Below are 12956 nucleotides of genomic sequence, written 5' to 3' on the forward strand. Positions count from 1 at the left end.
AACACCAGAAGCCCAGAGGCCGCTCTGCAGCACGGCTGCTATGTCTTTGTAATCTCACTGCAGGAAGGCGGCTCACATGCTGCATGAAGGCAGTCTACGGGTAAGCTAAGACAAGGTGGAAAGGCGGTTTGCCTCGCATGTAACTGAGATGAATGTGCAATGAAATGCTCGTACCAGTGTTCACCAGTGTTTCAAATTTATTTTAAAGACATCCATCTATGAAAATAAAACTATGTAGAGTCAGCGGTTCTCGATTCGAGTGAACAAATACAAAGACACTTTTACAACATTATATTATTGTTAGTAACACACGACTAGTATTCGTATTAGTAGTAAAAGGAAATAAATGTTGAGCACTGACGGTGGTGGGACTCACTGGTTCCGGGCCTGGCATCGGACACGTCAACCAGTGGTCCAGTGGCTTGGGACAGAGACTGGTAGTGGACTGTGTGGGTCACCGTGGAGGACTTTTGCTTATTCGTCTCTCCGAAGTCATTGTCTGTCAACAGGACGGTGGACCTGTCATCTAAGAGAGGGAAAAACAGGAGAAGAGGGGAGAGGCAGGAAGGGATGAAAAGGAAGCAAAGCAGGAAAATAAATAGTCAGTCATATGTGTAATGGATATGGTGACTGAAGGGTAAAAGGTCTCCGAGACACTTTGAGTGTCTTACCGATTGTCTCCATGGTGTCCCTCTCCTCGATGAGGAGCTGGGCTCTGGGGATGTCGATGTGCATTCTGAGTGTCTGCTGCTGCTTGTTCACTGTGTCTGGAGTCCGTGTGTTCTTACTGAGCAGACAAATGAGAAAATGTCATTACTTTTCAGCTGCGTGGTTTTGCATTGTATCGCAGAAATGCTAATTCAATTCCATTTAAGTTGATAAGTAGCTGCAAGAAGGCACGAGGGACCCCATATCCTGAGTGTAATATATTAGATTTTTACTGATAGGTACTGTAACTCCGGTCTACATTGTGATTTATGGTCGCTGCTTAAAGGAAAACAGCAGGCATAAATTAAAATTAAGCATACATACCTCATCAGCATTTCTGCCAGGCTTTTGGCATCTGTGAAGTCAGCAAAGAGCTCGTTAATACCATAATAGCAGCGTCCTAGTTTATAAGCTATTGCCGTGGACTTAAGGTACAATCACTGATAATTCCACTTAGAAAAAGGCAACGACGGCATTGTTCAAGAGTCAGAAAAATCCAAATTAATTAAAATGGTTGTCCTGAAGAGACAAGTTTAGCCTCACTTTTAGTTTGACACAGTTTGACTGTAATACACTTGAGTACATAGACTGGACGTGTGTTGGCAATTCAACATGTATGTAACAGGTATGCGCATGTGCTCGGGGACTCAACAACGTGTAGTTGTTTCTTGTTATCCAGACTCGGTATTAAGCATTAGGAGGTTTGATCAACCCACCTCTGAGTCTCTTGAGCCTCTGCTCCCTCCTCCTCCTCTTTAGCACCATGAGCATGATGAAGACCAGCACGGCCACCACGAGAACAGAGGTGATGGTCACCACCATCTTCAGACCTCCGCTGCCGGACATGTTGTCTGAGATGGGATCTCCTGTTTTCAGCAGGGGAGGGATGGTACCTGAGAAATAAAGACATTCAGACATTTACGAGGAATTAGATGGACATCAAGAGCCTTTTCTTCATGTTCCTCCGTTTATGTGAAACATTTGTTCAGAACCAATCTGGGTTGTTCATTTTTTAGAAATAACAATATTGAAAAACAGTGATGCCTTTCAGTAAAGGGTTAGACAAATCTGTTTCTTTTAACATAATCAAAGATTATAGAAATGAAAAATGGAAAAGAATTAAACTTTTTGTATTGATTTTCCACATGTAGGATTTTAATGCGCGTTGTTGTAATCTGTGCACTCCAAACAATACAAATCCCTTAAGCTGCATCTCTTCTAGCTGATCTATGCATCTCAAAAAGCAATTCTGGCTGGTCCACATATAGACAGATAAACACACACACATGCAAACCGAGATTGGTCGGTGGAGTCACACTCACCGCTGCTTTATGGATATTGTTTGATTATATTGTTTGCTCACAGATCACAATAAAAAAAACACTCACAATAAGTTGATCGTGGTGAATTTTCATTATATGTATTCATGCAGAGGGCTCTAATCATCAATGATTACCTTATTTAAGATGTTCACTGAAAATTGGCCAAGGCAACATGACGGGGACAACATGACGCTTTTATAGTTTTCAGTTTGTGGGAGACTGAATATGAGCTTTTAGTCTGCTGAGCTGAGCTATAGACCCACTGTCACACTGACAATAGCAAAAGCACATCCACTCACACGTAACATCCTGACAGGCAGCTAACACGTCTCGGCAAAACCCTTCAAGGGAAATTAATGAATAGTCTGGAGTGTACCACAGAGCTCTCATCATCTACTATCCTTCCTTGCGGCTTAAACACTTCCTTTGTGCATGACTGACACAATCTGTAGCCCAAAGCAAATAAAGCTACACCGTCCGTAGCCCGCAGAGAATCTGAAGACCGTCCCTGTTTTCTTTCTCAGCCCAGTCGTCTGAATACCTGTCAATTTGCACAAAGGCTGACAAAAAATCACATAAACTCTTAAAAACACATACTGTAGCAGAACTGCAGAGTGGCACTTCATGCCGAAAAAAAAGCTGTCCCCAACACTGAAGGGTGATGCACTGTTTTAACTGGTTTTGTAGTGATTTCAAAAAAGAGAGTAGCTTTGGTCTTATTTCTTCGTCTTCTGATTGGGTGTTGATGTGAAACAGAGCGGTGCTTTGCTCCCAAACTTTGTTAGAGAGCCACTGTAACACTCAGATAAGATCTGATTACACATTAAGAAGAAGAAAAAGGCTGCCGTCCAAACTCTTTTAGTTGGCTTTTATACTGGTTCCATATCATTAATGTTAAGAATAAAATAACTAGACTGACGCCTTTCACCAAATTAAACAGTTTGGAGAGACTTTTTAAATGTTCCTAAATTACCACTGGGTTGCTACTTACACTTCCATTCCATCCTGATCCAATGATCCTCGCTATCTGTGCAACTCTGCGACAATCTGTTTAATCCAAACTCACCCCCGTCAGCATTAAGAGTAGCAAAGGTGATCCTCTTTTCTGCTGAGCCGGCGCTGTTGGTGACCTTCATCTGCAGTTCGTACCAGGTCGCCTCCTGCAGGTCGTACAGGATGTAGCTCTTGGTCAGCGATGTGCGCTGGGCAGTGGTCCAGGTGGCCGAGTCCACCGCTCTGTACTCCAGTATGAAGGAGGTGATCGGACAGCCGCCGTTGTTCCAGCCGACCAGGTTGAGCCGCGCCCTGGTGGAGTTAATGCTGGTGAAGAGTTCATGGTCTTTGGCAAACTGTGGCTCTGAGGAGAAGATAGACAGAACAGGTGAAGCTGCAACTTTAACAAAATAAAAGATCAACTTTCACAGTTTAACATAACAGTGTGGCTGAATGTCTGCCAGTCGACCAAGATGAACTTTTTCATAAAGAAAGTCAAATAATAAATGAATACCAGTCAACCAGCCCGAAGGAACGTGAGTTATAGAGGAGTATAATCACTTTTACCGGTGGAATTTGACACTATTTAGTGTGTTTTATGGGAGTTTTGAGTTTTTATGATCAATGAAAACAAAATCGTGTCATGCCATCAAATTTCAGTGTCTGAGAAAAGAAAATTACCTGCTTTTATTCTTTCTACCTCTGGAGTTATTAGAGACATTCACAATATAGCTTTGGGAACATGAGTCCCATGAATGAATCATCTTACACAACCTAATTTATTACTGCACTGAGACAGAAAAACTAAAAGAAATGCAGCAGACACATTTCGTTCCCTACCTTTCCCATGGGTCTTAGCTTCAATTATCTCACTGATGCGCCCTGGCCCCACTGCATTCTGGGCCGTCAGGGTGAATTTGTACCAGGTGCCGCACTTCAAGTTCTCCAGACGGTACGAGCGTTCACTGGGGCTGATGGGAAAACTGCCCCACTGCTCACTGTTGTCCTCCGAGTACTGCAGGATGTAACCTGGGACAGAAGATTTGAAAGTTACAGGAAAATCGATGTACACATCAATAAATAATAAATAATAATAATAAATAATAAGTCTTGTCTTGTAGGTGTTTTACTATCACCCCTGTAAAAATCCTGATATGAATGCACCATTTAATTGTTAGTGGATGAAAGAAAACATTTAGTTTGAAGACCAAAGAGAGGGGAAAATCAACTAAAAGTCTGCAGCCACATGTGTGTGTAGTTTTGTGAAGCAGTAATTCACAAGGATATTAAAGTGTTGGGTGGACGATGAAGGATGGAGGATGGAGGCTTTTTTCTATTAAGTTTCACTTCTCTGAAAAATACTTCTGTATTGTTTCTTTTTGTTAATTGATTTCTGGAACTACATGCAGGCACAACATACTTTCACTACATGTTGTACTGTGTATGACAAATACACTTTATCTGATTAAATTAAACATCCTCTACACATTGGCCCTTCTCCATCTCAGATACAGCTGCTCATATTCAGTCTTGATTTTTTTTAAAAAAAAGACTACATCAAGACTTAACATGAGCAGCTGTAAATACTCTTCTTACCAATATCCGAGTGGTAATAATGACTGGAAATGTATTTTTTCTATGTATTTATTCTATTTGACCTGAATAATATGTAAGAGTAGCATGAACATGTCTGAAAAAAAAACAACCATGGATTCCTCTAATCAGTACATTAAGCAAGTAACAGCACTTAATTGTTGAAATGCATTCTCAAGATTAAGTCTATATGACTAACTTGTGGAATCTTTTACAGCTGCGAACATGAATAAATATGACACAATTAAGTTTGTAAATAAGCGTTGACTATGTGGACAGTCTGGACCTGTTTGTTGGTGCCACTAAATTAAAAGTCAGAGATTATTTAGATTCATCTTCACAGCATCATGATTGTAGTATCGGGACAAAAGTTGCGCCAATCGTTTGCGTCGGTGTGTGTATTTTGTTGATGGATGACGCTGCGAGCAGAGAAGCAATAACAAATATCACAAGGAAGGCATCATGAACAACTTTGATAGCGACTGCAACTCTAAAGATGGGAGCAGATGATGAGGAGCAATGATGAATCACCACAAATAGCCTCTCTATGATTGCGCTTTCCTTAAGATGGAGCGCTTTAATCTCTCACTTAAACGGACCTAATCTTCCCCGCTGCTTTTTAATCTACCTTTTAGGACCCGAGTATTCAGGCCGAACCACCAAATAATGAGAACAGGGATGTTAGACCAGAGTAAAGGAGGAGGTGACATTGGTTATCATACAAAGCTGAAGGGAGGTGATTCTTTTCATATAACGGATAATGCATTTAATTAAAGCACATTTGTGTATGTGCACATTAAGGTTGGCAAGTAGCTCGTTGTGATGATACTGTCCATTGCCCTGTTTCAGATACATTTTATGTCTGCGTGTGTGTGCATGTGAGTGTGTGTGTGTATGTGTGTGTGCCGCTGTGTCGCTCTCACCTCTGATGGAGCTCCCTCCGTTGTCTCCAGGTATCCATGACAGTGTGATTGATGTGGTGGTAGTCTTGGTAACTGTGAGGCGCGGCTGGTCAGGAGGGACTGAGGACAAACAAAGTTAACCGCGTGGTTAGTATTGGCATTGAGCTGCCGCGTGTCTTTCAGTGTTGGGACACACTCCTGGACGAGGCAGAGCGACGACTAATTGTGGAGGTTTTGTTCAGTTTCTTTTGGTTTCTTGTCACCTCAGATTTAAGGAACTACATGAAAGTTAGAAGGGTAGAAAACCTTTATACTTGGAGATCTAGACGGCAAAGAAATATTATATAACCGAACAGCTGTTCAAGTTCAAAGCCCAAGAACATCAAATTTGCGATGGGACCAATATCCAGCAACTTCAGATTTATGCCTGGTAATGATGAAGACATTGTCCTTATCAGGACAGTTCTGACAGAACTTAACTTCCTACCTTATTCTTGTAATATTTAAGTTTTTCTTGAAATATTGCAACTTATCCATGACCACTTAATGATGTTATGTTAAATTCTCTTTTATTGCCTGAATTGGGTGTTTTCCCTGAAATAAATAAAGACATTTCCACCATAAACTGATGCAGAAAAATTAACCAGAACGCAGAGAATGATGTGTTTGACGCTTTAAAACCTCCTCGAGGAAAACCGACGGACTCTCCGCTCCGTATTTGTCCCTTGAATGTTGGAACGAAACCCGATCCTGTCAAAATGTCAGCTGATGCAACATTATGGCCCGAATGTGTGCTCTAAGACTACTTGCCTTGGACCTGCAGGTTGAGTGTGATCTCATCTGAGCCCCAGTTGTTGCTGGCCACACAGCTGTAGTTCCCAGAATCCTCTGCTTTCACCGTGCGGATGATGAAGCTGCCGTTGCCATGGACACTACGACGGCCATCCACAAGGACAGGTGTGGGAGTTCCATTGGTGCTGGAGACAGACGGGAGCAGTGCTCATTACTTTCATGTCTCCCGATGTCACACGATAAGAAGCAGCTACGTTGTTTAATATCTCTGCTGAGCTGCACGACGCGATTGTTTGTGTGCGACTTACTTCCCCTTAAGCCACTTGATGGTGGGAGGAGGATCACCCACAGCCTTGCACGGCAAAACAATGTCCTTCATCCAGGGAGTGGTCACTGTCCCATTGAAGGTCAGAATCCTGGCTGGAGCTAAACCACACAAACACACACATAACTTTGTTGTCCAGAAAATAGCACTCATAAAATGTATAATAGGGATCTGGTTATTGTTGCCGAAAAGATAACTTGATATCATTATATGTTCACTGCTGAATTTTGTGTTTATACCTTCATAAAAACATTCCAGTGACAATAAACATCCCTTTTAAGTATGTTACTGAATAACTTAGATGTTTCACACAAGAAAACATTTATAGCAAAAACATTTTACACAAATCGATTACAAAAAATGCTCTACTTATTATGAATGATGCTTTTAATGACATTGACTGTATGTCTCAACAACATGAATGCCGGCTTCGTTGGAGGGCTGTACCTTTGGCTAGAGGCTCCACGGTGATCTTCTCACTGTTGTTGCCGTGACCAGCAGCCGTCACGGCCACCACCCAGATACTGTACTGCCTGTTTCGAGCCAGATTGGGGATCCTGTAGAAATAAGCATCCGGAGACGCCTCAAACTCGCTCATCACCTGTAAAAACGGAGGAGAGAGGAGAGATTGATGATATCATTGGGCAGCAGCATGGAAGTCTAAATAAAATGCCATTTGCTAACAGATGTTGACTTTCCATAAACTACAGATCCCTGGACAAGCAAATATTAACTGAAATATAAAAAAAGATTACTGAATATCTTTTGGTAAACAAATGCTAATACCATCGGATGCAGGTTAGAGCAGAAGACAATGTATTTCCTGATGATGCCGTTGAGTTTGAGGGGAGGAAGCCAGGAGACGAACACCACTGAGCTGCTGGAGGCTGCAGCCTTAACGCCTGCTGGAGGACCAGGAACTGGGGAAGAGGAGAACAGTGTTGGGCTAAGAAGAGCCAAGACAAACATACTGAATATGCATGCATGTGTAGTTTTAATACACCGTATTCGTATACGTATAAATCCCAATGAAATACAGCGTTTGATGTATTATCACTGTAAAGCATAAGCAGATTAAATACCCCTGGTTTGCTTTATACTCTCAGAAAGTCTTGAGTTTGTGTTATAAGCGGTTAAAACAAATTCTTCTACTAAACAGCACCATGTTACATTGACTTTATTCTATTGTTTTTGTGCTTCAGGTTTTTGAGTTGAACTCAAACATGATTCACAAGTAAGACCTTGGGTTTATTTTTGGGTTGAGTGTGTTGTTTCCATTCTATTATGTGTCATACCATCCTCTTTAGTGCGGACGTAGATCTGTTCACTACGAACGCCATCTCCAGCGTTGGTGAAGGCTAAGACCTGGATGCTGTAGTTGGTGTACTTCTCCAATCCGTCCAGCTCCAGAGACGGCTGATTAGTGGTCACATTCCTGATTTCTCCCAGTTCTGACACAGGATAGGAGACACATTTATAAGAGTGGGTATCACAGTTGGTACACACTCTAGTGGTATGCTGCTACTAAGTGTGGTTATTATGAAAACTACTATCAACACCAGTTAATTCAGTGTTCAAACATTATCTGAATATTAGCTACCTGCAATAAAATAAATAAACTTTTACTTAACACCCCTGAGTTAATTAATGTACAAATGAAGTACAACAACAATTTAAATGCAGATATTACAGGATTTTACTTTTTTCATAACTGCTCTGATTTTTCTCTCCTCTTCTCATAAGTCCCTTATGTCCTGTCACTCAGTGCTGAGGCAATGGGCCTCACTGAGTTATTGCATTGTGAATTATTGATGGAGACCAGCCAGACTGCAGGGTCGGTTTGTTGCTTTACAGCCCGTTCAACATTTACAGGAAAAATACAGGAAGAACCACAAAATATCCCCCCTATGCAATGCAGACTTTCTATTTCCACTGTTCTTCAGCACCATCTTATACTGTCATGCGGCACCTTCTGAAAAATCTGATGTTGATCATCAAATATGTAGACTAAAATGTAAATCAAAAAATCTATATTGTACGTGCAAATAAATTGGTGGAAATTACAATCAAACTTTGAAAAAATTATGGTCAGACAAACATTAGAATGTGCTACAATTGCTCCTCTGAGATCAACTTCTGTTGGTCATTTATCAGCAAATAACTGTTCTAAAAATGCTAAAAATTGTGCTAAAAATGGTTCTAAAAATTGTGCTAATTTATATAAGGAACACACCACCTCTCACAACAGCATATTACAGTATTATCAACAACACAACAGCACCCCCTAGTGGACCAACAGTGACAAGCATCGGCAATGGCAAACATGAATTATTGATAAATCAGCTGAGGTAAACAATGGCCTTGAATGGCAAGTGAACTGCATCGATTAATAAATCCTATCATTGTGTGGGTGGGTGATGGTCATACCTCCGTCAGGCAGGTTGGCCCAGTAGATGACTCGGTATCCCTGCAGGTTTCCATTGAGAGTCTCTCTGGGTAGAGGCATCCAGGAGAGCGAGATGACCTCTGGGGACTTTGCCACGGCCAGGACGTTTTCAGGAGACCGGGACGGCACTATGAGAGACATGAGGGGGTGCAGGAGGCTTAATGAAGGCAGATTGGAGCGGCAATCTAAGTGACTCTCAGAGCGGGTACGCTCATTTAGGCAATTCATTGAGTTCAACATATTAGTTTAAAAATGAACCGCTGACACTAAATATTACATCTCAAACACCTGTTTGGGTACATAAATAATTTTTGTTCTACGTCTAACAATAAAACAACACTTTCATCCTTGTTTTCTTTATTTAGAGAAGAAACTTGTATAATAACCAGAGGAGACATTAATGACTATGGATGGTAAATTCTAAAATAGTTTTTTAGTTGTTTTCAAATGTCATAAATATTGACAACCGCATCCCCAAACTCCCTGGTGTTTATTGTGAGTGAAAAAATCTTAATAATTAGATATAATGTTATTAAAATGCTAAATATGAGCACCACATTATTGATGTAACAGTGTTCAGTATGTTAAAAACGTTTTGTATTTTTGTGAAGCAGAGAAATTAGGAGAAAAGGATTCATCCTTTTATTATGAATAAAGGATATAAATAGATATTTTCTATGACAAAAAAAAAGAAAAAGAAATTACACTATATTTTGTAAAATCCGCCGACGTTTCCATTTTTAGCAGAGACGATTCCACCAAAATCTGTTTGTCTGATGTAATTCTACAAATGTCCAGTAGAGGGAAGTCTTGCCACAAGAATATGTTAGAGATTTTTTGAGAGCCATTGCATCTAATAATAAGAATGTTAAATGCTATTTAACAGAGATGTGGTGAGAAATAACAAGTCAAACAGCAAGTAGTTTATACAATAATAAAGTATAGATGAAAAATAATGTATATTAGAAGATCCTTAATAGAGACTTGTTGTTTTGGACACATGGACAGTCACACATATATAACACATCAGATCCACCCACGCACCCCCTCCTTACCATCCTCCAGGGTTTTGGTGACGACTTGCTGAGACGAAGGCCCGGTGCCAGCCCTGTTAGCAGCCTGCACCACCACGCTGTACTGAGTGAACTTCTTCAGGTTGTCCAGCAAGATGCTCTCTGTGGTGTCTCCTGTGGTGTCCAGGCTGATGATGGTGAACTGGTGGCTGCCACCCGGGCTGTACTCCCTGAAGCCCACCTGGAAGCCGCGGATCACACCGTTCTGCAGGTGCCTCTGGGGAGGCTGCAAGACGATAAGGACGAGAGGAAACGGTAAGTAGTACACAAGCTGTAGAGACACTAACACGAACTAGAAGAATGTTTGTGCAAATTATTGCAGCTTGACTTGATTGGTTGCATATTAAATATTAATAATCATCTTCTGTTGATTTCATGTATTCATAAACAACCATGACCAACTAATTATCTTTAAACTACTACATGTTAAGAAACCCTGACATCTACTTGTTCACGAATGTTATTGGTCACTATTGCTCCTTCTAATGCTAGCTTGTCTTCAACCATATACAGAATGTTAAGCTACTCTATTAATGTTTATTTGTTTATTGTTTATTGTTTATTCAGACCTTGATTAACCTTCGCAAAGTGGTTGCCAGCCTATAAGGGGTCAAAATAAAATAATAAAATATACAAAACAGCAGTTTTTGTAGCTCCTGATCTTTGCAGAGAGAAACAAAAAATTTTGTTTGTGTTTTTCGACCCTTTAATGTTTAATTCATAATATGTATTCCAGTGCAACAGCTCATCAGCAATACACACAAAGTTTGGACTTTACCCTCCAGGAAACTTTGATGCTCTGTGGGGAGGTGGGCTCCAGAAGGACATCCTGTGGTGGGCCGTCAGGAGCTGCACATAATAAATCATTCATTATGACTGCATGCTTGTATTCACAATGGAAGAGACACCACTGACAGAACAAGTCCCCTTTTGTCCCGTTCTCCTCCACTAGATGGTGCTGTTGAATTGAGAATGTATTACTTTTGGTGCACTTGCTCGTTCATGTACCTTGCAGTTTCCACCTCAACTTAATGATAATCAAAAAAACGCCATCAACTTTAACCTTTAAAATAATGTAAAAAATGATACATGTTTTATTTAATTCGAAGTTTATGACTTTGTTTTAGCAATGAATCGAGTAAAATGGGGCATTTTAATGTGCTACTATGCCTGCGGGGGATCATTATAGGCAATAGAAGGTAAGTGAACACTGATAGAGCCGACTAAAAGCAACAGTGAACTGATCTGTTTCCCCACGTATAAAAGTTGATGGCCTCCAATTCCAACAACCATAAAATAATTATGTGAAAGATGACTCAACAGGTTTGAGGGCCAAGAGGAAGAAATAGACACTAAAGATGAGCAGTTTCAGTCCAAACCAGCATTCGGACGAAGTGTCAATTCTCTACAGAGCGGAGTCAAAATGATTAGTGTTAAAATTAATCTTAGTGACAGTGTAAAGTTCATAATAGCCAAATTAACAATTTAACAAGAGTGTGATGTGGAGAAAGTTTCATCTAATGTTCTCGGGAAAGCAATTTCAGCAGTACTTTACTTAGACTGCTCACTTCCATTCTGTTTGCAATGTTCAGATGCTTTTCAGTAACAATTCTATTATTGCTGTGAACTTTGTGTTCAAAATGCATGTGAAATGCGACGTGACTCAGGGTTACCTGCTTCATCGGTGGTGATGGTGAGCTCGTTGCTGGGGTTGCTGTTGCCGATGATGTTCTTGGCGACCATGCGGATGTTGTAAGTGGACGAAGGGTGGAGGTCAATAATCGTGGCCTGGTTGAGCTGCGGTGACACATCTTTGGTGACCTGTGCTGATAGCCATGACGCTAGAACAAACAGACGGAGGAGAATGGATAATAACATCTTGATTTCCTGTTTGCTGTGAAGCCACGTTTCAGTAATTGTTGCACAGACGTGACAGTAAGCGCTCGTTCCTTCGACTTGTGTCTACCTGATTTGTTCTTGCATTCAATATCGTATCCTGTGATGGGGCTGTTGCCGTCAAAGCCCATGGTCCAGCGGAGAGCTATGGTTCGATCTTTTACCTCGCGGATCTCCACTTCTGGAGGGTCGGGCGGCTCTGAGGAATAGAGTGATCAAAACAGAGTAATCACAGTCGTCCTGAAGTAGACCGGGATCGCCGGCAGACCAGACGGACGTATCGTTTTTATCCCGTCTGAGATTTCCCCTGTGAGAGTTTATGGGTAAGAGTCACACTGTGCGGCGATTAAATGAATAAATGAATGTATTAAGTAATAAAGGAAAGACAACTTTACTAGTCCTGACGGGGATTATTTTTCGAAACAGACGCAGTGAAGAAGCCTCTCGCTGAACTGAGTCTCACCTTGCACTGTCAGCTGGATGATGCCTCGGTCCTCACCGAAGGAGTTGATGGCATGACAGGAGAAGAAACCGGAGTCCTCACGAACAGTTGGCATAATCTACAGAGAGACACAACATATGCAGGCAATTAGGGGGTGAAGAGAGTATTATGCCAAGTGATCTTTTTTTGAAAGAGGACGGGCAACTTAAATATTCTCATCCTCTACAAGAGAGGACAACTCTTCATCCTGACCCATATTGGACACTTAACTACTAAATGATCTCATGGCATATAGTCTTTTACAATAGTGCATTCCACATTCAATGGTTATTCATACTGTGTTTGAATAACCATTGAATTGGACTAAGAGGGAGCTCTTTAATATGTTACACATGATAACGTCCACGTCTTCTCTACTTTTTCCTCCCTCTCTGCTTTCCATATGTGTAGGATACAACATTTTT

At 41.1% G+C, this 12956-nt stretch overlaps 1 protein-coding gene across 2 annotated transcripts in view; it reads right to left on the reverse strand.

Annotated features, from left to right (window-relative positions):
- The window catches only part of dscamb (Down syndrome cell adhesion molecule b), a 109124-nt gene that overhangs the window by 8399 nt on the left and 87769 nt on the right, over positions 1-12956 (reverse strand). The window contains exons 13-30 of one of the 2 annotated variants that reach the window (XM_068584497.1): positions 12514-12610; positions 12121-12249; positions 11828-11995; positions 10933-11003; positions 10137-10380; positions 9063-9209; positions 7931-8086; positions 7422-7555; positions 7083-7236; positions 6619-6736; positions 6329-6495; positions 5540-5638; positions 3864-4052; positions 3097-3387; positions 1425-1601; positions 1033-1063; positions 672-787; positions 377-526 (exon numbers count right to left, since the gene is read on the reverse strand). In XM_068584497.1, coding sequence (XP_068440598.1) covers positions 377-526; positions 672-787; positions 1033-1063; positions 1425-1601; positions 3097-3387; positions 3864-4052; positions 5540-5638; positions 6329-6495; positions 6619-6736; positions 7083-7236; positions 7422-7555; positions 7931-8086; positions 9063-9209; positions 10137-10380; positions 10933-11003; positions 11828-11995; positions 12121-12249; positions 12514-12610 — 2638 coding nt within the window. Of the gene's footprint in view, positions 1-361; positions 527-671; positions 788-1032; positions 1064-1424; positions 1602-3096; positions 3388-3863; positions 4053-5539; positions 5639-6328; positions 6496-6618; positions 6737-7082; positions 7237-7421; positions 7556-7930; positions 8087-9062; positions 9210-10136; positions 10381-10932; positions 11004-11827; positions 11996-12120; positions 12250-12513; positions 12611-12956 lie in introns of both variants that reach the window. The other variant, XM_068584496.1, reaches the window with a different exon arrangement.

Source organism: Clinocottus analis, unplaced genomic scaffold, assembly GCF_023055335.1.
Source record: "Clinocottus analis isolate CAN_PGR_092001 unplaced genomic scaffold, fCliAna1.0.p SCAF_2, whole genome shotgun sequence".
In the NCBI taxonomy this organism is placed as follows: Eukaryota; Metazoa; Chordata; class Actinopteri; order Perciformes; family Cottidae; genus Clinocottus; species Clinocottus analis.